Consider the following 26,239-nt stretch of genomic DNA (forward strand, 5'->3'; position numbering starts at 1 on the left):
CTTAGCTGTTATTTGTAGGCTGTTCCTTACCTCTTTAGAGAATCTGTGCAGCTTTTGTTGGAGTCATCTTGGCTGGGTGCCTGCTTCTAGGATCCTCAGTATTACTGTCTCCATTTATAGACAGTGGGCCTCATTCATGAGATGTGAGCAGAATGGAGAACAATATTTATGTATGTTTTGGCATTTTTGAAAATGTTAGCGGTTCCAAATTGCTTGTTGTTGCAAACAGAATCTACTCCTGCCGTCACACCACGCATAGAGCCGGTGTCAGTGAGTGCATATTGATATTGCTTGTCGTGATCAGACATTCAAATGTTAAAGCCTTATATGGTCTGCTTTTTATCACAATATGTAGATACTAGGGGTGTAACATTGAAAAGAATTCACGGTTCGGTACGTACCTTGGTTTTAAGGTCAAGGTTCGGTTCCTTTTCGGTACAGTAAGGGAAAAAAAACCCACAAAACTTAAAAATTGCTTTTCGTTTAATTTTCAACTTTTGCAAACAACATTTTTTTTTTTAATAAAAATGAAATATTAAAAAATATATAAAAATAAGAAATAGAATACTGCTTAAATCTATTTCCAAATCCTCAAATAAATAAAATATTCTCAAATTAAACAAAATATAAAACATGTGTTTAAAACCCATGTTCTCAACAACTGAGTATGTATGCCGCTATAAAAACCCCAGTGGCGTTAGTTGTAGCTATAGCCCGATCTGAATGATTGAAAAGCATGTTTAAATGGCAGACGTAGCTGCGTTGACACGGTGATGGTTTTTTTCCTTGCAGTAGCGATATTCACATTAGCGTTGTGCCGTTTCAAATGTGTTGAGGTTTTGCTATTGCCAGAAACATGCTGATTGCTGTTGAACAACGTCGGCACACTGCTCTAGTCTTATGTACTTGTCTTGGTCCGTTGTTGTTTTTCAAGCTCCTGCTTCTTGCTTACAATGACGTCTGCAAGCGGGAAAAAAAAAACTCACCTGGGATTCCGGTGCTGACTACAAACTTCCAGTCCACCACTTAAGATGTCCATGTGAGAAGCTCAGGTTTGAAGTATACCATGTGCGCAAAACAAGCCTGTTAACTCGCTACTGTTAAACATCGTACCGTACCGACAGCCCTGTGCCGAAATGGTTCGGTACAGATGCATGTACCGTTACACCCCTAGTAGATACCTTTTTTATAAAACTGTATTTAAACCTGACAATAAATTATAAATTACACATTTATCTGGATTTTGCATACTTACGCTTCAGATTACCTTTCTGAAAATGCCTCTGGGTTAATTAAACTGGCATAATTTTTTGTCTGCGTTCAGGAGAAGCATGTGAAGGAGATGAAACTGGAGTCACTTTCAATTTGTAAAAAGGAAAAAAAAAACGGTGGTGTTGCCCTCATCTGCAGATGTACTCTTTCTGTTACTCAAATAAATCAAAGTTTGTGGGCCAACAAACTTTAAATAACCTGCAATGAAGGAAATTAATGGGCTGTAAAATTTATTCCTGCCCATCGTTTCTTACAACGTGTAAAAGCAATACATCCTCTGGCTGCCTCAATGCATAGTGATATAACGTACTGTAAGAACAGTAAGGTTGCCTTCAGAGTTTGCTCTTGGCTCCCATGGAGACCCTGTCTGTGTGTATCAGGTATGAATCCTGATCCTGGGGTATCTCCAATTATAGAGACAATGCAGTTGTCTGCACTCTGCAGAAGATAGTTTTGATATAGAGAAATGCTTTGCATCCACCTGTTTTTTTTGTTGTCTTTTTTGTTTGTTTTGCTTCAGGTTTTTAATGCTTTGTTGGACAGAAGAGACAGCATTACCTGTTTTGATCATCTCTTTACAGGCCTGTACTTCACCGGTCCCTGTCATAGCCGTAGCCAACTAACGGAGCAAAATAAAATATTCATTTCTTTCTCCACTGTAGTTAAAAATGTTTCTTCTCTCTTTTTTAAAAATGTATGCCATGTCCACAGGTAGACATACACATTCACACCTCGTTTTATATGGTGGTCCCTGGGCAGGGATTTATGCACATTTTTTAAAGTCAAGAGTACGAGACCTGTGATCCACTGCTATTCATGAGTGTGCACAGGTTCCTCCAATCAAATCCAAGTTTTATGCAGCATTCCAGAGTTTTTCAGAGCGGCAGTGATGATTACTTTGTAACCTTTTCCAGCCTTATGCAGATTAAATATTGTTATCGTATGTCTTCAAAGATCTCCTTTTATGAGAGGCATCGTTTACAACAACAGATGTGGTGTTGTTGTTTTTTCTTTTTTAAATTGAATAGTTTGTGGCTTTGCTTATTTTATTCTAGTACTGTCTGTCAATGTTTTGGTAGGTTCAATAAATAGTCAAGCAATTAACCGAGTGCTATCAGCTAGAGCACATTGTGTCTATTACTGTGACTGAGATGAAGCTCAGATAATGTTTAATTGCAAAATAATTCAGAAAAACAGTAAATTTCATGGGCTGAATATTGATACAAACATTACAACCAGCTGCTAATAATTTAAATCCTGTTATTTATATATACGACAATATTTTTACACACACATACATATACACATATATATATATATATATATATATATATATATATATATATATATATATATATATATATATATATATATATATATAATATAAATATAAATTCTTGTCTTACTTCCAGCTGATGAAAAGCCTCAAGCAATCAGTAAAAATGGCTAAAACTATGGAGAGTTGAAGCTGCTGCTCTAGTGAGCTGTTTAGAGTGCAGAGACTCTCACATAATCAGCGATATTACTGAGGTGAGAGATTGCAACAAAGCTCAAAGGATACTTAACGACAATATCAAACGCAGCCTCAGCCTCAGCCTGTTCACCCTGCGGTCTTCTTGTAAGTGATACAGAAATATCCACCGCTATACCACCAGATCTTAGAGTATTTCTTCATGCTGTGGGGTATGAATTCATCCTCCACTCCACCAAGAAAGTGTTTCACTATATAGAACTGATCATTTTTTTTAGGCATATCAGCTTTGAGAAGGCGGTGCAGAGGGGCTGCATCTGTTGTTTTGTTATCTTATCTTCTGTAAACAGAAGCTGTTATAGCTAAAAGCTATGTAAGGTGCTTCTTGGGAAAACCTGTCTCAAGTTACTGATGAGAATTTTTGTATTTTAAAAATCAAACCCCTTGAGTAAGTGGGATGGAGAAATTTGAGGTGTGTGTGTCATGCGTGCGTGCGTGCGTGCAGAGTTGAACTGATCACTGTTTTTTAAGTCCTCTTATGCATGTGCTATGGATAGTGTCTCTTAAAACAAAACTGGATTATTTTGTATTTTAGATGTGAGCCCAGGTTGCTTTAATGTTACTTGTTTTTCAGTAATCCACAAACTTTGTCAGAAATGCATCTGAAGAATAGTGAAAACAAAACGTATATCTTTTTACAGGCAACCCAAGCTCATGCAGTTTTAGATGAAGAGTCGGCCAATAATAACTGAATCAGTTACCCATCTACTGGCATGGAGCTGTGCTGTCATGTGTGACTCTTCATCTCATACCCCACTGTGGCTTCTCTTTCATGGTTAAAGAACATAAGAAAGCTGAAAATGACTGTGCGACCTCCTCACAAAAATGTACAACTCAGTAAGTAACAGGTCAGTAGTTTGGAACCCCTTTTGGTTTTGCTGTCAAATACGAAGGTTATGAAAGAGTGGTGGATAAGAAAAAACCCCAACAGTATGCTGCATCTGTTACAGCAGAATTGGTTACCCCGGCAGAAATACCACAAACATGTCAGTTCATTTACACCGACATCATCCCAATGTATTGATCGGTGGAACTAGATAAAAACAGGGAGTGACACACACTCAGCAAACCATTATTCCAGCATTTTGCCAGTGTCAGCCATTCCCAAGTGACTCAAACAGGACAAAATAAATAACGGTGGTAATTGCTACCTTTTAATAGCCGCGGACATGAGACTCTTTACTGTAGTTGAAAATGCCAGCAACCCTTATGTGAGAGATGTCAAAAGAGCCATCGGAAAATGATCTGCAGGAGAGATGCACCGACCCTAGCCTTCATGATTACCTAGACAAGAGCACCGCTTTGGACCCACGGTTCAGGTCACTGCTACACTTGGATGCTGCCGCTCGCCTGAGGGTCCATGACACTCTCACCACAGATTATGAGCACTGAACAACAGGTATTCATGTTCTGCTGCTTTAAATACATACATTGTATATTTTGGGATTTTTTTATTTTATTTTTGATACTTAGAAAAAATAAGTGGGAAACGATTTTACAAACAGTTTACTAGTTTGCATAATATGTAAATAAATATAGATTTTTCTTTATAAAGGAAACAAATTGTTTTTATTAAGTGACTTGTCTCGTTTTCTATTGTATATTTATAATTCGGCTTTAATTAAGCAAAAGTAAGTTTTATCCGATTACTCGATTAACAGATGCAATATTCGATAGGATAATTGATTACCAAAATATTGGATAGCTGCAGCCCTACATTTTTGGTCATTATATTTTATTAATGAACCAGTTACACATGGAATGTTTTAATGGAGCTGTGTTTGGAGCACCTGAGGTTCATCGGATGTAAAATATCAACTGGGTTTTAATCATCATTTTTATTAATAACTGCCTTTATTGTCAGATAATATGACTGCTGACTATATTTCTTAAGTTCCTAGCAGCAGGCACCACTAAAGCAGTGGTCATGGAGACTTCCACATCTCCTCCCCCAGTAAAGAAGTCTGCCATGACTGAGTTATTTGGGTAATTAAGTAACAAAGGACATAACGAAGAAGGTGAACTCTTTCAGGGCATGGGACTGTATTCCCCTGGATGCTGATTCACTGAAATGGTGGAAAAATCCTGAGCACTTACCCTCATATTGCCATGTTGGCACGACATTATTTGGCTGTTCCTGGGACATCTGTCCCGAGTGAGAGGGTGCGAGTGCGTTTTGCACCGCAGGTGACATTGTCACATCAAACAGATCTCTGCTGTCCGCAGAAAATGTTTTTGATAGAGCAGTCTTTCCTTGATGTGCTCCTAAAAACCTCAGACGATGGGTCAAATATATCTCTGACAATGTTTAAAGAAATTAATAACTTTTATCTTTTAAATAGATATCGAACCGTGGCACCAATGTATTGAATCAATCCAAACCTAGAATTTACACACACGCAGGCAAGAACACACGCAGGCATGCGCACACCCACACATACACACACGGGCACGCTTTTGGCTACAACCGTGCTTAGACAGCTCATTTGCTTAGCAAGTTACATCTGCATGCCGCTGGGAGCTTCAGAAGAGCTGAGAGCCTGATGCTCGATGCAGCAGCTTCCAAAAGCTGCAGGAGAGCTTCAACAACTGCTAGCTTGAACAGCTACAAATAAACTGAAAAAAGCTTTTGGCAATCACTCTGCATTTACTTTTACTTATTCATGGTCATGGTTATTTCCTAATGTAATCAGAGAATTGGTGGATTTTGATTGAATTTTTTTTTTTTTTTTTTTTTTGTATCAGTCCTTACTCTACATGTCTGCTGTTAAAGATATTTTATTGGAGTGCAACCTCTTTTCATGAAAATCTAACTGTTTACCTTTTTATACAGTATATGTCAAATGGTGGTTTCAAATGGAAGTCCTTCATAATCAACTAGCCATGGTCTGTTTAATATTGTAGATATCTCTCAGATTTTTTTTTAGAGTAGCCAAAACGGGGCGTGATATGCCGGTTACCATGATGGTCACGTCAACGGTCATGGCTTACCAGCAGGATCGCAGCCTGACCCCGTCTCTGCCAGACTAATAATGAACATGTCTTCACCAGTGAGGTCATTTTTCTCAGTGGCAGAAGATAACCACAGCATTGCTGTCTGCAAAACCTGCTCAACAAGGATTCAAAGAGGAGAAAAAAACGCTTCAAGTTTCATCACAACAGATCTTATAGTTCATCTGAAAAGTCGTCATCGCAGTGAAGCGGTATTGAATACGAAGCAGCCGCAGTAGCAGCTAGCTAAGAACTTTTCAACAGACAGTGAAAAGGCAAAAGCCATTGATGACGGTCATGGAATTCATAGTGTTCGACAACCAGCCTTTTTCTGTCGTTGAGAACCGGGTTTTCGCAAGTTAATAGTACATTTGGAGCCATGTTACACCCTTCCAAGCCCTCGCTATTTCTCTTGTGTCCCTCCCTGACCTTTATTATATCATTGCCACACACATCCACGACTTGATCGACAACAACAGACTGTCAGTTTTACCACAAACATGGACATCTGACGTTAGTCCGGTCAGAATGCTAAGCTTAACGCCTCAGTGGTTGGATCACGATTTTAACATGCAAAAAGCAATGCTGCACACACAGGAGTGCCCCGGGTCACATACAGCGACAATGATATGCAAAGATTTTGAAAACAATGCTTGCACAGTGGAGTATGACAATAGAGCAAGTGCATGTTGCGCTCAGGGATTATGCACGAAACATGACAAAGGCTATGGAGGAATGTGGGCTTGCAAGCTTGAGCTGTATGGTACACACTTAACAGCTCGCTGTGAACGAGGCTGCGCTGAGCCAAACAACCATCACAGGCTGTGTTTCGATCAGCAGAAAGATAGTAGGGCACTTCAAACATTCCCAACTTGCCACCGCCATTCTTCAAAGCTTACAGAAACAACTAGGCATGAAAGAGGCAAGGGTTTGACGAGATGTGCCAACTAGATGGAACAGCACGTTCTACATGATGAGAAGTTTGTTGGAGCAGAGGCGAGCCCTTACAGCATATGCAGTAGATTTTGAGTTAACTGCTTTTCTGAGCCCATACCAGTGGAATTTAATTGAAAAACACAGTCAGTCACTATTCTTGACCCATGTGAACAGCTGACAAAAGACATTAGCTCAGCTACAGCCACAGCGGCTGATGCGGTCCCTGCCACTGAAGCCTTAAAGAAGACTGTTGCAACAACACGTGGACTTAAAACCTCAAAGACTAACTATTGCAAGCTATAGGTCAGCGTTTCAGTCACATCTACACAGTCCTTTATTTTTTCTTGTTACAATCTTGGACCATAGATATAATGACAGCTATTTTGAGCAAACAACAAAAAGGGAAGCAACAGAGGTGTTGCAGGTCAAGGTGAGACATGCAACATCAACAGAAAATGTTGAAGAGCCAAAGGAGAAGAAAACGTGACAGATTGCAACAATGTTTCCATGCTGACAATGTATGAAGAAATCCTTCAAGAAAACGAGAGGAAAGAGCCAAACACATCAGCAGGTAATTCATTCATTGTTTGAGTAAAGCTTTCGTTATCCCGAATAAAATAGACCAAAAATAGTGATGTTAAATATAACATTTTGTTTTTGTTCTTTATTGTTCTACTTTATACCCAAGCTTATCTCTCAGAGCCCATGATTCCTCCATCCAAGAGCCATGCCTCACTTGCACTGACATACTTTTCCTCACCTTGCACCAGCATCGACAGTGAACGTTTGTTTTCTACTGCTGCAAATGTTAATCATGACAAAAGAAACTGACTTGGATGTGAGAAGGCAGAGATGCTTCTTTTTGTTAAGAAAAATACTCCCACTGATGCCCTCGCATAGCAAATAGAAAAGACAATGTAGACATTAGACAGAGTGACAAGTGAAAAGATAGTTTGGTGAAGGTTAAAAAGGGTGTGTAGGAAGTGGAAATCTTTTTTTTATTTTTTTTTTAATTTTATTTCAAACTAGATTTCAGACAAATCTCCGCTATGCCCAATGCAGTCAGAGCATTAATGATTCTGTAACCCATTGATGATTCACTTCATTTTTGAGGATGCACTTCATTTTATTTATTTGATTATATTTTTTGTAATTGAGGTTGACATATGTCGATGTGTCCTCAGGCACTATTACTTTTGTGTAAATACTTGAATATGAATCTTGTTATTTGCAGACAAACCAGTTAGAGTTCTATTAAACAATTTTACAAGGATACAACAGTTATGCCAGGATGCTCTTTGTGGATTATATTTTATATTCTGGGATATTTCAACACAATCTTAATTACCACCCTGGGCACCCTGGCCCTCTCACCTGCACCTGGATCAAAGGTTTTTTGAACAACCAACCCCAGACTGTGACTTGGCCCTTACCTCTCCTCCACCTGCACGCTGAGCGCCGGGTCACCACAGGGCTGCGTGCTGAGCACCCTCCTGTACTGTCTCTACACCCACGACTAGGGATGGGAATTGATAAGATTTTTTCGATTCCGATTCTCTTATCGATTCTGCTTATCGATTCGATTCTTTATCGATTCTCTTATCGATTCTCATTTGGAAAAAAGGAGAAGAAACAATTTTAGTATCAACTTTGTTTTAATAAAACAAAGTTGATACTAAAATACTAAAAAGAAACAATTTTAGTATGAACTTTGTTTTAATAAAACAAAGTTGATACTAAAATTGTTTCTTTGTTTCAATTTCTTTGTTTCTCTGATCTTTTTTGTTCAAAGATATAAAACTTTTTAAGACGCCCCCAGCCTTGGGCTCCTCGATGGTGCCAGGGGGTCCCCACAAAATGATTTGTAATATACAGTAAAATATGTATTTAATATAAAATAATAATAATAAAATAAATATTCTTCTGTACAAATTAACGAAAAACAACAAATTACTTTGTAGCAATTCCACAAGAATGTCCAGTAACATGTTCAACACCACAAACTTAGTCCCTGCTTGGTGACATTCATCTATTCTGGCCTGATACTCTTCCCTGCCTTGATGAAAGGAGAAGCTAGTGGTACAAGCTCTTTAACTTCTCCATAGATGAGCTGACGAGATGCAGCTGTGTCTGGAGCTCCGCTGTCCGCCGGAGCGCCCGGCACGTCTGCGTGGCGCAGCTCTTCTAAAGCATGATTTATGGTTCCGCGTTAAATCGACGCAGACCCTACGGCGTAAGGTACGCGGCAACGCGCGCCGTACGGTGCGAGTTGCCGCGTACCCTACGCCGTAGGCTCTGCGTTGGTGTAACGCGGGACCATAAATCAGCCTTAACACACGCCGGCTGACTCCGCGCTCTCAGCGCATCAGCCGGCCGAGTCCTAACAGTTTCCCCCCTTTGTTGAAATGTCCACATTGCAAGAATTGTCGCCCTGTTGTCATCCTTTTTGGTAAAATGTAACCAAACTTTCCAGCGTTTGTGCCGCTTTGTCCCCGTGTTTTCCTGCTGGGCGTGAATGCGCACGGTGCGCCACGTGCTTGGTGACGTCATTCGTGCCGACTGGAATCGATAAGGGAATCGTTTGGGAAAAAGGCAAACGATTCCAAGGAATTGAAACACTGGGAACCGGTTCTCAACAAGAACCGGTTCTCGATTCCCATCCCTACCCACGACTACAGCGCAGGCCAGCGACAAGCATGTAGAGAGTTCCACACATTCAGGTTCCTGGGAGTCCAGATATCTGATGACCTCTCCTGGACACACAACACCACTGCTGTCATAAAGATGGCTCAGCAGCCTCTGGACAGTAAACTGCTGCTGGCCTTCTACAGCTCGTCCGTCGAGACCCTGCTGACGTGCTGTATTTCCACCTGGGAGACACAGGAAGCTGCACTGAGGCAGGCAGAGTGAGGCTGCAGAGGACAATCAAAGCACCACAGAGGATTGTTGGCTGTCCTTTCCTCTCCCTGATGGACATCTACTCTGCCCCGTCCCTCAGCAGAGCTCACAACATCACCAAGGACAGCTCACATCGCAGTACTCAGCTGTTTGACCTGTTACCGTCTGGCAGGCCCCACAGAAACTTTAAAGCAAGGACAAACAGACTGAGAAAAAGCTTCTCTCCAAAAGCCATCAACATCCTGAACAAATGCAAGATACAAGATGAACAGTTACCATACATTTTCAGACATTATACTTTTCATTCTTATATTATTATTTTGCATATCTGCACTTTTTTAATTTACTTTAATTGTTTTCCACTGACCACAGGAGAAGCTCTACAATTTTGTTGTACAATGTATAATGACAATAAAAAGGCATTACATTTGTCAGTGCATTTGATTTATTCATTTCACATGGAAAGTTTTTGGCTTATGAGTGTCTTTGGTGCGATGACATGGTAAAACAAATTAATATTTAAAGAGCCAAAACTTTTGTTTGCTGTTGTACATAGGCCAGAGCTATCAGTTTTTCATCACTGCATCCTGCACTATCAGCAGATTATATAAAGATTATGTTGAATATAAAAATATGAATTTATTGGTTGCCTGTATTGGCACCGTTTATAAGAAGAAGGATATTATCGGTATTGGTTGGAATTTTTCATATCGTGCATCACTACTGATTACATTTGTCATTTATTTTATTGTCTATCTACAAACCGGATTCAGTTGAAGTTGGGAAATTGTGTAAAATGTAAATAAAAACAAAATACTAATAGATTTTAAAATCCTTCTCAACCTATATTCAATTGAATACACTACAAAGACAACATATTTAATGCTCAACTGATAAACTTAATTGTTTTTTGCCAAATAATAAACTTAGAATTTCATGGCTGCAGAACGTCCAGTAGAAGGAAGGTTGGGAAAGGTGGCAAAAAATACTGAGAAAGCTGAGAAAAGCTCATCAAACACCTATTTGGAACATCCCACATGTGATCAGGCTAATTGGGAACAGGTGGGTACCATGATTAGGTATAAAAGGAGCCTCCCCAAACATGCTCAGTCATTCACAAGCAAGGATGGGGCGAGGGTCACCACTTTGTCCACAACTGCGTGAGAAAATAGTTGAATAGTTTAAGAACAACATTTCTCAAAGCAAAATTGCAAGGAATTTAGGGATTTCAACATCTATGATCCATAATATCATCAAAAGGTTCAGAGAATCTGGTGAAATCACTGCACGTAAGCGTCACGGCCGGAAACCAAGACTGAATGACCGTGACCTTCGATCTCTCACACGGCACTGCCTTAAAAACCCACATGAGTGTGTAAAGGATATCACCAAATGGGCTCAGGAAAACTTCAGAAAACCACTGTCAGTAAATACAGTTTGTCACTACATCAGTAAGTGCGGGTTAAAACTCTACCATGCAAAGCAAAAGCCGTTTATGAACAACATCCAGAAACGCCGCCGGGTTATCTGGGCCCGAGCTCATGTAAAATGGACTGATGCACAATGGAAAAGTGTTTTGTGGTCTGATGAGTCCACTCTTCAAATTGTTTTTGGAAACACTGGACGTCGTGTCCTCCGGACCAAAGAGGAAGCGGAACCATCCGGACTGTTATCAACGCAAAGTTCAAAAACCGGCATCTGTGATGGTATGAGGGGGCATTAGTTCCCATGGCATGGCTGACTTACATTTCTGTGAAGGCAACATAAACGCTGAAAAGTACATACAGATTTTGGAGCAACATATGCTGCCATCCAAGCCACGTCTTTTTCATGGACGCCGCTGCTTATTTCAGCAAGACAATGCCAAGCCACATTCTGCACGTGTTACAACAGCGTGGCTTCGAGGTAAAAGAGTCCAGGTTCTCCCCTGGCCCGCTTGCAGTCCAGACCTGTCTCCCATTGAAAATGTGTGGCGCATTATGAAGCGTAAAATACGACAGAGAAGACCCCGGACTGTTGAACAACTGAAGCGGTTCATCAAGCAAGAATGGGAAAGAATTCCACATGAGAAGCTAAGATAATTAGTCTCCTCTCTTCCAAAACGTTTGAGTGTTATTAAAAGGAAAGGTGATGTAATGAAGTGGTAAACAAGCCCTTTCCCAACTTCTACTGCACGTGTTGCAGCCATGAAATTCTAAGTTAATTATAATTTGAAAAATAAAATAAAGTTTATGAGTTTGAGCATTAAATATGTTGTCTTTATAGTGTATTCAATTGAATATGGGTTGAAAAGGATTTTCAAATCATTGTATTTTGTTTTTATTTACATTTTACACAATTTCCCAACTTCAACCGAATCCGGTTTGTTTAAGTTTCACCATGAACAATTGCAGTTTGACAGGTGGGGAGTACGTCTAACCTTCAACCTAGAGTCGCAGTTTTTAGCTTGTGGCCTGATGTCAGTGCTGCAGCTTAACATCGCTGTTGCTACATTTACTATTGAGTTTTATTTTCAAAAAAAGTGACAAATCTAGCTACAAATCTAGCAACTTTTTTCAGGTATCATTGACAACTTTTGTAGACCTAACCTAATGGCTCATCGTTTATACTCTTCTCAGCGAGCAGCCAACGCTGACCACAGCATTGGCTTAGAGCAGCCACTCAACTGCAGTCACAACAGGAGACATTCACCACAATGCGTCCAGACTTGCAAATGAGCCCCACATTTGCAAATCAGCTTCTGGCTGATCTTGCCCTGGCCCGGCATCATCGAATAATAATAAATATTCATATATAATTCTATTTAATGTTATGATTATAATAATTATTCAATAGTGCTGCACTGGCCTATAGTCAGGACAAAGGAAGAGGGTTGAAATAGTGACATAGATAAGAAAAAAGAATCGAGGAAAGAAAGTTAATTTATAGTTCTAAGCATATTTAGTGTTTTGTTTTTTTTACTCCCTTTTTTTTTAATCTCTCCCATGACTATCCCTTTTTCCTTCAGCCTTCATTGCAATTAAATACAAATTGTAACGCCAATAGCTACCTGCCTTGAGGGCCATTTCCACCGGGAGTTACGTGTAGATTTTTCGCATTACCATTACCAGGAAAACCCCTGTAATGTGGCCTTCAGGAACCTTTTACGGGGACAAAAAACGGTCCTGTAGTAGGAGAGGGCCATTTTTCGGCCTGGATGGGCTACCTGGTGGGTGGTCTCTCCTGATAGGGTATTCTAGTAGCAGCCTCTCACGTGAATTTAAATCATGTGACCAAAAAGTATTTGGACCAGAGACATTTTGCTAGAACCACATTTGATGCAGTTAGAGAGTACATGAAAAAAAACAATGGACTGAGGAATCGTTTTAGGTCTTGTTGCCATATTACACCACAGAAGTTCTGCGGGGGTTTCTTTTAATCTACGTATGTAAATGTCAAAAAAAGGAAGTAGCATCTGTTGTTTATGTGTTTGGTTTTCTCTTTATTCTTCTGCTTGATTCTTTTTTGTGTTTTTTTATTATGCTGCTGGCTGTTTGCGAACAGCAAAAAATACTGCGACCTCGTGGTCAGATTTTCTGTTTTTCATTGAAAGGTTCTTTGGTGGCACTGCATTGTAATGGAGACACGTCAGCTGAAGGGGTCTGGAGGATTTACTCTTAAAGGACGAAATATGGTTCTGCGTCAAAACTGCGCCGACCACACGCCGTCACCTGCGCCGTCACTGACGTGCACCTCCCGAAAATTGTAACTACGCGTCGAGCGACGCAGACCACACGCAGACAGAGAGGGCTGTGATTGGTTCACTTGGGAGCAACGCATTTCCGGTTTCCGGTTTGAAGCAGTCGTGAACTTTCAGGGCTCTTTTCTTCGTTTATGTGTGATTTTTTTTATTTTGGTTTTTTGATTCCATGTGACTGGAAAAAGTCGGATAAACCATTCAGAAAAAGATTGCTAACTAGCGGCCGCGGGGGGTACTGCACCGCGACCAAATGGAGAGACGGAGAAGTCCGAAGGGTTCAATACGGCGTCACGGCTGCGGCGTGTGCTCTGCGTTGGTGTGACGCAGAAGCTTAATTCAGCCTTAACTCTTGCTAGTAGAAACGCACCTTTACAGAGGAGTTGGCAACACTGGTTGACCTAAACGTTGAGCAAACTTAAAGCGGACTCATCAGCACTTTTAGAAATGCCTTCAATTTTGACAAATTTCCAATTGGACAGCGAATTGAGTGCTACAGCAGCTTCTACTGTTCGCAATTTGGGAATTGGTTGGATGGAAACGGAAGAGCTGCTTTTTTTTCTTCCATTTTTTAGGCATAGGCACTCGGTATCAGCTAATATTCAAAATCAAATTACTCAAGCTTGGGACCAAAAAATGTGATGGTACGTTCCTTGTTATTTATTTTTATAGTATTGAAGTAAGCAGAAAGTGTGAACTTTTGGCCTTCGGCAGTAGGGTCCCACCTTATGAGCCAGATGCTGCTCAAAGTTTCTTCCCTCCTAAAGGGGAGATTTTCCTTGCCGCTATTTGGCTTAAGGTTTTTCTCCCACTAGGGGAGTTTTTATCTGCCAATGTTTATGTAATAACTGCTCGGGGGTCATGTTCTGGGTCTCTGGAAAGCGCCTAGAGACCACTTCTGTTGTAATAGACGCTATGGAAATAAAATTGAATTGAACTATTCAATGTGTCAATATTTTATCAAAATGAGGTACACCTTAAGGTTTTTACCACAGTCCTATGGTATTTTATTGCCCTGTTGTATTATTGTATTTTATTGCCCTGTTTTTGTTGTTTAAACATGAGACACCTTTTGTTTGTTGTATTAATTTATAAGACTGTCTTTAGTACTTATTAAAGAATTGATGTCTCATTCTGCTGCAAAAGCCATGAACCCTTTCAATTTTTCATCCTGGCTTACAGTAGTTGGGCCCACTCACACTGGGCATTCATCCAGGTAAAGAAGTGTGTGTAAACAGCACATTACTATAAGTGATGTGATGTTAGTGCTGTGTTCAGCACTATGATCCATTTCCAGTGAATGTGTCTGCCCACTGTTGTATAGAGTATATATATTAGCACACACCTGTAGAGACCCCAAATGACTGATCCACTGTACCTCTGCTGCTGCAGTTGCTTATGTAATCTCAGTGAAGTATATCATCAGCACTATTATCAGCTCCCATGCTGCCACACTGATAGCTTAATAATTTTGTGGATGGACAGGGCTTTTTTTTTTCCTTCTTTTTATTAATGTGCTCAGCAGCCCTTTAATGTCATCTTTGTTTATCCCCAGTTGAAGTTTAAACTCTTGGCAGTACCTCCCTCTTCTTCGCTTCTTGGTTTTTTCTTCCCCCAACTTCTTTTATTGCTGCTTCTCTGCTTCTTCAACATTTCTGAATCTCTTTCATGCTTTTATAACTCCCTTTCCCACTCTAACTCCTTTTTTATTGCCTTGTTGATGGTTTCCACCAGTTTTATTTTTTTATTTTCTTCTCTGCAGTTCTGTTTCTCTGTTTTTACAACTTTTATGTCCCTAGGTTTTCCACAACCTTTTCTAAACTTGCCAGTGGTGTGGCTTTCTTGAGGTCTTTTCCACAGTGCCTCAGCCTCTAAACTATACAGCACCATGGGTCTCATCTCAGCCGTCTTGTGCACCTTTTCTTTCATTCTTGTTGATATTCGTATTGCTCTGGGCAGTTGACCCCAAGTACTTGAAACCCCCCCATCTTCTTTCTCTGTTCTCCCTGTAGCTTCACTGTTCCACTTGGGTCGTCCTCATTCACACACGTGTATTCTGTCTTGGTGCAAACCCTCATTTCTCGTCTTTCCAGGGCATACCTCCATCTCTAGATTTTTCTCCACGTGCTTCCATCTCTCACAACAGATCACAATGTCATCTGCAAACATCATAGTCCATTGAGACTCCTGTCTAACTTCATCCGTCAGCCTGTCCAACACCAAGGCAATCAAGAAAGGGATCAGATACAGTCCCACCTGCACCTTGAACAACTCGCGCCACTGTCTTACAACTCCTATATGTGTCCTGGACATATTTTGAAACCCTCAAAAGTGCACTCTCTGTACTGTGGAGGGCTATGAACCCAGACTGGAACGGTCCAGTGATTCCAGATTCAGACTGAGATGGAAATCATATTAATCTATTGCTGTTTGACACTACTTCAGTATAAGTCTTAACCTTTTCCAAAATATACAGCTTTATCACTTTTTTTTTTAATAGGGGGAAATGATAGAAATTGCTACATATTAACAAGTTTTTAGATTAGACCTCGACAAAGAACTTGTGTGTAATACGTGCTAGGCAGTGTGATAGTGTCATTGCCTCCCCAGTGCCTGAAGCCAAGTTGAAGGGAGGGAAGAGTAGTCAGAAAGCATTATTGAGTAGTACTGTAACATGAATGTTTGCTTACCAACATTGGAAGAGCTGGCAGAGGCAGCTCTGGGTGCAGGAGATGGAGCGGGTGCCAGATCCATGCTACTCTGAGTATCAACAGGATTTGCGGAGTGGCTTCCCCCAAATCGTGTAGCACAAATGGAAATATGGCTGTTGTAGAAAAAGATGAAATCATCAAACTGACTCTGGTTGAATATTTGCAAAATAAAGACCTTTATTTTACTTGCAAGGATAGCGTTTCATACACAGCATTTCATCTGTTTTATAGCAGTTACTAAGGGGGAGAAGACCCGCTCCTCATATAACCCCCATCTCAACAGAGAGGGAGAATAAGTCACTTAAAGCTGCACGCAGAAACAAAGTATACAGCAAAACAAAACCAGAGACTACCGTCTCTTTACAACATCCTCAGTACAGTTGCAGACTCTTATTACCTGTGTTACCTGTGACAGGGTTTACAACTTATGACCCCCTTTATGGCCTGGGCCTGCAATGGAAAAAAGCAAGCTACCCTGAGTCAGCATTTTCAAAAGGGAAGACACAAAATTCCATGTCATTAAGAAAGAAAAGGAGAGACGGGCAATTATTGTAAAGGATACGAGAATAGAAATAACATGTATTTTCCCATTACAATTGTCAGTCCAATTTTCCTCTGCAACTCCTCCTGTTGGGGTTGTTGATCGCATGTAAGTTCTTTCTAAAGCTTGAGTTATGGTTCTGCGTCAAAACGAGTTTGGTACACGTCGACGCGTACCACACGCCGTCACTGACGCGCACCTCCCGAAAATTGTAACTACGCGTCGAAGCGACGCAGACCGAGAGGTCTGTGATTGGTTCCCTTGGAAGCAACGCATTTTTGGTTTCCGGTTTGAAGCAGTCGTGAACTTTCAGCTCTCTTTTCTTCGTGTATGTGTAATTTTTTTTTTTTTTGTTTTTGTACAATAGTTGTCCTTATCTCTTTGATTCACTGTGACCGGAAAAAGTCGGATAAACCATTCAGGAAAATATGGCGAATTAGCGGTCACGGGTGTAGTACTGCACCACGGCAAAATGGAGTGACGGAGAAGTCCGAAACGTTCACGACGCGCGTGCTCTGCGTTGGTTTGACGCAGAACCATAATTCAGGCTTAAGGCTCTTCAGTTTGTTAATGACGTGAGTTCTGTTTCTGCAAAGTCACTGTCTGGAATTCAGTTGCCAGTTGCTCCAACAATTGACCATCTTATACGGTTTCTGTCACACGTATGCTGGTTTATGGCATCCTTGGCTTTAAGACTGAGGTGTTCTTGGACCGCCTTGCCATGTTTAAGTGTACCCTAGGAGGTGTGCTATTGAGGGGGCCAGCTCGACCCCCAACCCCATGTCAGTTGGTGTAAAAAGGACACGATAACTTGGTGGAATAAACACAGGAAAGCTGATGATCTAAAAGGGGCTATTATGAATGAATTCAGGAAAAAGAATCCAAGAACCACTGATGTGGCTTGTTTACTCCTTTCTCCTTTCACATTGTCATCACTTTTCACTGTTTTCCTTGTTTCTGCAGGATTGGGTATTCCTCACACGCTTCTGCTTTCTCACCGAATTCGGGCGGCTGGATTTCAGATTTCGCTATCCCAAGGTAGGGTGTTTTTTTTTTGTTGTTGTTTTTTTTATGTGACATGAAATCACATAAATTTTTTTCAAAATGTTAATCTGCCATGTTTTTCAAGAGAAGTTAATTATTTCTGCAAAATGTTACAAAACCACATTCATTATGTATTAGAATAGTGGGGTCCATAACGAGTTTAAGTGTCAGTTGTGCCAATTTACGAGCCAGCAAGCCAAAGATGACTGTACTTTTGAGTCCAAGAAATAATGCATGAAAACTTTCAAAAGCATAAGAGTTTATCTCCTCAGTTCCCAAAAGCTTAGAATTTTGTGACAAGAATATGTGATACGGTCCAATGTTTTTGAAAACGTATCATGCATATCAGTATGAGCATGTATTTTGCAAAATGTATCAATATTTGATGAGTTATCTTAGTGCTGTTTCCGCTTAGATACTGTATATAGTTAAAATGACTTGGGTATATTTTTTTTGTTCTGTTTTTAAACACCAAATTCAGTAAACTGGCAACATAAGCAAGCTTTTCCTCTTTCCCTCATCTTTTTTATGTAGTGTCTTCCACTCAATTAGTTTTCTATTCTTCTCCTTTATTCTTTCTTTTCTTTGTTGTATTAACTGATGCCAGACTTTTCTCTGTTCTCTGGCTATTTCTGCATTGTAGAGGGAAGAAGGGGGACCTTCCTTCATGTCTAGCGAAGAGTTTTTTTTGTCTATTTTTCTCCCCCACTGTGCTTCTTTAACCCATGCATTGCTTTACATGTTTGAGCCTTCAGACTTTGGGAACAGTTTTGTCTTTAGATCTTAAATTGTCTCACTAACTGCCCCCTGATCCACGGACATCCCGGTGCAATCTCTTTTTCTGTCATCGTCTCTCTTCTGTGCAGTCTCGCTGCTGTCAGAACATACTGCTCTACTTTGATGACAGTTCTCAGTGGCCAGCAGTTTACAAAAGGCCAGAAAAGGTGAGATACTGACACGCCCTGTATCCTGTCATCTGACAGGCTATGAGGAAAGAAAAATGTTTCTTTTTCATATGTCACAGTGTAAAAGTCGTGCCACAAATTTGAATTTTACTCAAACTAAAAGATCCCACACTTCTCACCCTGCTCACAGTAAAAGCATGTTTTCAGTTCTTGAAAAGTTGACACTTTTGAAAAGGCCAGTTTTTTTCTCACAAGCAGTGATATATTATTGATAATACATGCTATGATTAAGGATGATGTGATACACATTCATTAAATACAAACTGAGCCACTAGAGAGATGAGCATAAGTTGGAGCTGTAGCATTAAAAATTGGGGCATGAGATGAGATTTTCTGCAAATATATATTTATGCTTTATGCCATTGAAAAATAGTTTGAAAGGCCAGTTATAGTGTAATAAATTCTAGATTATGACACATTTGTAATGTAATGGCTTTCTAGTCCAATAGTTTCTAAAAAAAATGGTGGTTTTAAGTATTTTTTCTGTGTTGTTTAGTGTTTTTAAGGGTAAATTGGTAGAATCTGGGTGAATTATTCCCCCTAGTTTTATCTGGCTCAATTGGGAAAGATTGCATAGATGAGTCAGTATTCCTCTTCCTCTTCACTCAGTATCACCCTGAAGACTTTGAATTACTGTTGAAGCTGAAAGTCGGCACTTGGGTCTTTTGGCTGCTTTTTATTAAAAAATCTGCAGCAGTGCAGTGTCAACAAAAGAAACAACATAAAAAATGACTTCCTTCCTCTTAAAAGGCTGAACTAGATGTAGGAAACCTGTTTGCTGTTTGTTTGATTCTAAATGTTTAGATCTTTGCTTGCGCAGGGGGTGGATTATATAAAGTCCTCTGTCCCTCAGCTTTAAGACCATCATGCATAAATTATTTTCTCATAATGTGCCATCTCTCAGTAACACTCAGTTGATATTCTGAGATGTAACCATAATTGGTTGGTTTATGAAATCAAAATTAAACTGCCTTCACAACCAGTAAATAATATATAATGCTAGCTTATCATATGCATGCCGCAGTATCTTCCACTTTGCCTTGTTAAAGCTGTTCTTTACCAGTTCAGTATGTTTTTATTAACCGTCGGATGTGACTGCTTATTTTCTTACAGGAGATGTCTGAGTTAGAAATGGTTTACTCTGATTTAAATGTTATGTGCTGTAATATCCTATTGGAAAATCCATCATAAAATGATTTTGCACAGCAGGAAAATATAATGTCAACTTAAATATCTTTCATTTCTTGCCTCATGTGCAGAAGTTGTTTGGTTGACTGTGTAATCTTCCTCTGCCTGACATATTCTGACACACAGATGTGACATCTATAAAACATTTCTAGTGCACTTACAAGCATCGCATTACTTCTCAGCATTCTCAAGTTCCCAGAATCAAACACTTTGACTTTTTCTTTTTGCTCACCATTTTTCAATTTGAGAAGTTGCACAGAAATAAATCCATCACAGAAGAAGCAAAAATTCTGTTTTGATCCCAGCAATTAATTACATCAGGATGCAGATTTCAGCATGCCAGTAATATCGATGCAGATGGAAGTTGTTTATGAAGCAAGAAACCTGGCTGCCAATATACAATACTGACTTCCAGTTGTTTTCTTTTGTTTTTAGTTTTTTGATGTGATAAACTACAGCAATTCAATAATGACAAACAAGACACAATTATTAACCTTTAATGAACTTTAAATATTGTATTGTCCGTACTGTGTCTGTAGCACACTTATTTCAAGTAAGTGTCTGCTAAATAAATGGCTTAAAATCTTTGAAAAACATTGCCACGTTTTAAATACGATTGTTTTACGTTTCTTTTTCTGTGTATGCTGACGGCAGAACTGCTACCAGAAGGAAGCAGTGCTTAGGCCTGAAAATAACCAGGTCATCAATCTGACCACCCATTACACCTGGTCAGGATGTGTGGTAAGACGGACACACACACACACACACACACACACACACACACACACACACACACACACATATACATATATATAAGTCTGTTATAATACACTTTTTGGATGCTGTTTTGTCAATTAAATTGATCTCTGACCCTGCTGTGTGGTAATGTGCAGTAGTGGTGGGTATTGTAGTAGATGGCACAGAAAAATGTAAATTGAGAAAACAATAAAGACCGGCTGATGGAGAGGGAGGGGGAGCTAACGACCCGTAATGTGCTTTTACAAGGTTCCACCCATTTACATTTTCCACTTTGTATGATTCAACGCAGTCTATCAGAGGCTTAAAATAAATATTTCCTGTAACATATTTTACAGTTTCTCATTCAAGAAATAAAGCAGCTTGTTTGTTTATTGCATTAGGAGTTGTGATTATCAGTCTGATCATGTTGTGATGGCAGTTAGAGGATCTTACTGCCACATTCCAGGCTATATTTGGGTGTGAAATATGCTTCTGTCTTGATATCTCAAGCTCTCACTCCAGTCTGACAACTCAGTCTCTGAAGTAAAAATGTGCTGCCTCTTTGGAATAACATCCTCTCTTCTCTGCCCCGACCCTGCATTTCCTATGTGTTTCAGGTGGAGGGCGATGGCAACGACGAGGTCCTGAGCTGCGTGGGTGGCCGAAGTTTCCGCTCGGTGAGGGAAAGATGGTGGTATATTGCTCTCAGCAAGTGTGGGGTAAGTGATAATCTCTGATCCTCCAGACACTTACACCTCTTTCTCCTCAAGAAGGGCAGGTTTACTGCCAGACGGTTGGCGTGGTTACACAGACACACTGGGAGGGCTTGCAGGCTTTCCCAGTGTTCTTCCTTTGTCTCGAGAAAGAAACGTCATCACCATCATCAGCGTCGTCTTGTCTGCCCATTTTCTTTTCTGAAGACAGACTGTGGTTTAGGTAGCATTTGAAGTCCAGGTTTTAAATATTTTTCAACAATTTCAGGTGGAAGTAGCAGAAATGGATATTAAGATATGAAAGCAAAGGCAAAAACATGCCCTCCATGCCCTGATGAATGGTCATTGCTGGTTCTCTGTGAATTTTATATCAACTTGAGCATACATTTAGACCCAGTGCATGTTTTGGATTTACAAATTTTAAACCAAACTATTTTTAAAATTAGCCTGTATAATGTAAATGAGCTTAAGAAAAAGCCCTTACAAAAACAAAACAAAAAAAACAGTATCTCTCAGAGCCATCCAATTGCCTTATCCTGCCCGTGTGTTTGATGCTGGATTCAATGTCGACTTCTGAAAGCCTTACCTCCTTCATGCTACACTGCTTTCTGCAACTAATACGCAGCTCTCTGCTTACACTGTGATGGACAAGACCTCTGAAGTCTCAGCTGTAGCCTATTGATTAACTTGCTTTAAGAACATTTAAGTGTTGACTTCAGAAACGTAGCATAATGTTGGTTACAGTCTGTTCATACGCATATCTCCGGGCACTCTGTGAAGAAATCATGAGCTTGGATAATGACAGCTCAGTGATGATACATAAACCTTCGCCAAGTGCTTCAGTCAAAGAGAATTCCTTGGAGTACGTGTTTGTGTTGCTATGTTCTGTGTGTGTGCTTTAATTACGGTGTTATGAGCGTAGATGAAGCTAATATTTATTTATATAGCTCCTCTCAGAGACGGTCACAAAATACTTTACAACAAAATGAAGAGAATAAATAAAAGCAATTGAAAACTATAAAAAACCCACATGAAATAAGAAATAGCAACAGCTTAAGACAACTTAATACTCACCTAAAAGCCATCATAAATAAAAAAGTTTTCAGCTGTTCTTTAAATGCGTCCTCTGAAACTATAAAATTAAGATACCATGGTGGAGAAGTTTAGAGTCTAAGTGGCACGAGCACAAAAGCCAGATCGCCATGTGTTTTTTGAAATGAGAACAACACCTCCATGACCATAAGAGCTCAGAGAAATACTGGGGTGTCTTATTGTTGGGAGCTTTAATGGTAAAAACAAGGATTTTAAACTTATTCTGAAGATGTCAGGGAGCTAGTGAACAGTTTTTAAAATTGGAATAATGTGGTCTCTCTTCCTGAAGGTGGACAAAACTTGTGTGGCTGCATTTTGAACAGGCTGCAGCTCATTTACGGATGTTTTGTGTTGACAGGTAAAAAGAGATTTGCAGTAGTTCAGTCATGAAATAAAAGCATGAATAATAAATTCCTGTTTTGATATTTCTGAGCTGCTGAACATGAATATCGAAGGACAGAAAACTGTCCTTAATGACCACCAAAGTTTCACAAACTAGATTTTGCAAAAGCCTCAACTGACCCACTTTTCTTGCCTGTTACGGCCTTTTTAGGATTCGTACTGTGGTATCCTGGCCTCTTAACAGTAAGGGGTGCAGAGGAGCGAATACTTGGCAGTGAGAAAAGGTCACCATACTTACAAAAGACACATTTGAAGCAGGGTATGCTGATTGCATGTAAAAACAGCTGAAACGGTCACCGACAGAATGTAGATATGATCAGTAAAAACAAAGAGAAACGTCTCAGTGACAGCAGCAGTGGTAGGGCCAAGCACAGGCACCGCCATGCCACATCGACAGAGGAGATGCGTACATTTCTACTGGATGTGACAGTGCACTTGCTTATCAGTGACATGCCGTTAGAGCGGTGGATGCCCCAGATGCCGTGTGTAATTGTGTGCAAGTACTCGTGCCCTTGAATTTATTTTTCCCTCTTTTTGTTAAGTGTTGTTTTTCCTGAGTGTTGTTGTTGGCTGAGTACGGATATGATTAAAAAGGATCCTTCCTACACTGTGTGGTTTCATGTCATGCCAGCATCCACTGACAGACGAGCTGCCTGATTCCGTTGGACTTGAGTACAAAAGCTCATCCATGACACACGCATGCTGCGTCCCGCAACCAATTTTCACCCCTCGTCTCTCACTGCTTGCCCTCTTGGTTTCATTTGGCTTCCACGCCGCTTCATCTTTCTTCCAGCTGTCGCTCACAATCTTCAGCAATGTCCCGATCTCTTTTAACTCTGTCAGAAATCTACGATGCGCTCCACGCCTTTTCATATCTATTTACCTCTTTCTCTCCAGCTTGCTTCTGTCAGCCTCTTCTTAATTGTATTTTTACTCTCCATGTCTCCGCCTTGGTAAACTCATTACTTTGCGTCTTGCTTCTTTAATGTATTTTTCCCGGCCCCCTCACTGCTCCAGGATATTTTCCTCTCTGTTCCTGTTTATGCTCCAACCAGCTCAGCTCTCATGTACTTTCCATATCAGTCTATACCTGCGTCTGGGTGGTATACGTCCTTTAAAACCAAGAGATGTCTGCTCTGATTTCCCCATGCATGAAGTGGTAAAATGTGACGCTGATTTTTATTTTACATTTTCAGAGCGGAGGACCTGTGACGGTCAGAATTATAGTTTTCCAGAAAAGCCAAATGTCAGATGAATCAGTGTTTACAAGTGATCATGTTTATTCTGCTTCTGCTTGGTGTGAAACAGAAATACAGCAGTGGATAGATAGAACTTCACCTGTATAAGTATAGTCCTAAAATGTGTCTGTAAAACTTTTGTGCATTTTAAAGATTAAGTGGGGTTTGGATTGTTTAAGGATCAAGGGAGTTTGAAAGATGGATAGGAACTGTTTTGATGAATTACACAGCTGACACTTGTTAGCAGATCTAATTATACAGCCATATGTGAAAACAAACAGAATGCAAAGTAGCTCTGCTAACTCTCACTGACCTCGACAAATGCTGTCAGTGTTTAGCCTTGTGTTCTTTCAAAAGCAAATGAAAAGAGGCATTTTGAATTGCTGTAGTCAATTCCTTCTTTATTACTCTCAGCAGAGCTCGTGTTAATGACATGAAATCACCTCAGTAGGGATTCAACAAAAACAGTGAACTTGGAGAAGCTGTTAATTGATGCAGACTTATAGAGAAAAACAAAACAAAACTGTCTATAATTTTTCAGCTGCCAACTTGACCAGTCACTCATCTCTACAGAAGAGATGGTGTAGAAATTCACCAGCTGCTGTAGTTAGCCCTAGTCTCAGGCAAGAACATTTTAAACTACGTCTCACGTGGAGACTTGCAGCGCTGTCATGCATGGTGTGGTTCTTTGTTCGTAACAGATGGTGGGGGTGTCTGGACACACTTCTGGCATATAATAAATGAGAAATAATTACAAGCGTATTTGACAACTTCACGAGTCCTCGAGGATGTACATTCACCCATATAGGAAATGAACAGACATGATGATTTATACATTGTGCTGGTCAGTCCTTACTGGGTTTTGAAATGAGGAATATGCAATGTCAGATAAACACCTTGTGCCACACTGCACTGTCATTTATTTATTTATTTAACAAAAAGTATATTTATTTGAGAGCAGAATTTGTATTACAGATTACTGTTTTGAAGCGTTCAGGTATATACTGTATTAACAATGTCAAGAGGGAATGAGATCAGTAATGATCTGAGAGGAATAAATGTTTCGGCCCATCAATCCGAGAAAGGTTATAAGTCATGTACAAACTATGAGTTTGTTTTTGTACAGTTAGAGAGAATATTTCCAAATTGGAAACATTCAATACAGTTGATAATCTTTCCATGAGTGAATGTTTCAGCAGGTTCCCACCAGGGTCAGATGCTAAAAGAAATTTAAAAAACGTTAAAAAAAAATACATCTTCTAAGGCTAGAACTCTTCAGGACTCAGTCGGCATGTGAAATTTAAAAAGTCATGACATTACAATTAGAAAAAAACATTGAACCATTATGGTGTGTTTTAAAGGGTGGCGAAGAGAAAGCCTCACATATTTTCTTTTTTGTGAAGAAACAAACATGTCAACACAATTTCGATTTGCATCTGAGGCTGCAAACAAGCCAACCGAGTTCTGAAACAATGTACTTTCGACAGATGACACCAAAGTGTGGATGATTTTTCATAATGTACAATGTCATATTTGATGAAAACCAAACTTGAGAGAGAAAGTTAAGAACGATCAATGATATACTACAAATTCATTTAGACTTACTCTATCTGAACGAACACCTCATACCAACTGCCAAGCACAGTAGTGAAGGGGTGATGATTTGGGCACCTTGCAGTCATTGATTAAACCATGAGCCACTAATACACTGAAGCATTCCAGTCGATTGCTGTGCAGATGTGAGGCCATCTGCCTGATGAGTACAGCTTGGCCCAAATCGGCTCGTGTTGCAGGACACCATTCCTAAACATACGAGCAAATCTATCACAGAATTGCTGGCTGAAAAATAAAATCAATATGCAAAGGCCCAGTTGAAATCCAGACCTCAACCAGTTGAAATGCTGTGGCGAGAGTTTCGGAGTAATGAATAAACTCTTGTCTACAAATCTTAATCAACTGAAACCTTTTTGTAGAGGGTTGGCCAGAATTCCTCCTCAGTGATGTGAATGGATGCTGTAATGTATAATAACCTTAGTTATCCTGAGAGTGTATGGAAGGGCTTAGTTATTATCATAAGTTATTATCATATGGGTTGAAAATATATTGATTATCATTCTGCAAACTCAAAATGGGAAGCCTAAATATGATTTACAAAAAGGATCCAATTTATATTAACCTCAGCTGACTAATTAATACATTAAATATTTGAGCTCTAAACTATGTGTGGAGTGTTCTCGTAACTT

The 26,239-nt window shown here is 39.9% G+C and overlaps 1 protein-coding gene across 1 annotated transcript in view; it reads left to right on the plus strand.

Moving 5' to 3' along the window:
- tmem145 (transmembrane protein 145) overlaps window positions 1–26,239 on the plus strand; it is a 71,963-nt gene that overhangs the window by 20,582 nt on the left and 25,142 nt on the right. The window contains exons 2-5 of the mRNA XM_061717201.1: window positions 17,580–17,654; window positions 18,527–18,604; window positions 20,468–20,554; window positions 21,169–21,270. Of these exons, the coding sequence (XP_061573185.1) occupies window positions 17,580–17,654; window positions 18,527–18,604; window positions 20,468–20,554; window positions 21,169–21,270 (342 nt within the window). The remainder of the gene's footprint in view (window positions 1–17,579; window positions 17,655–18,526; window positions 18,605–20,467; window positions 20,555–21,168; window positions 21,271–26,239) is intronic.

The sequence above is a fragment of the Cololabis saira genome, chromosome 3 (genome assembly GCF_033807715.1).
Source record: "Cololabis saira isolate AMF1-May2022 chromosome 3, fColSai1.1, whole genome shotgun sequence".
NCBI classification, from domain to species: domain Eukaryota; kingdom Metazoa; phylum Chordata; class Actinopteri; order Beloniformes; family Belonidae; genus Cololabis; species Cololabis saira.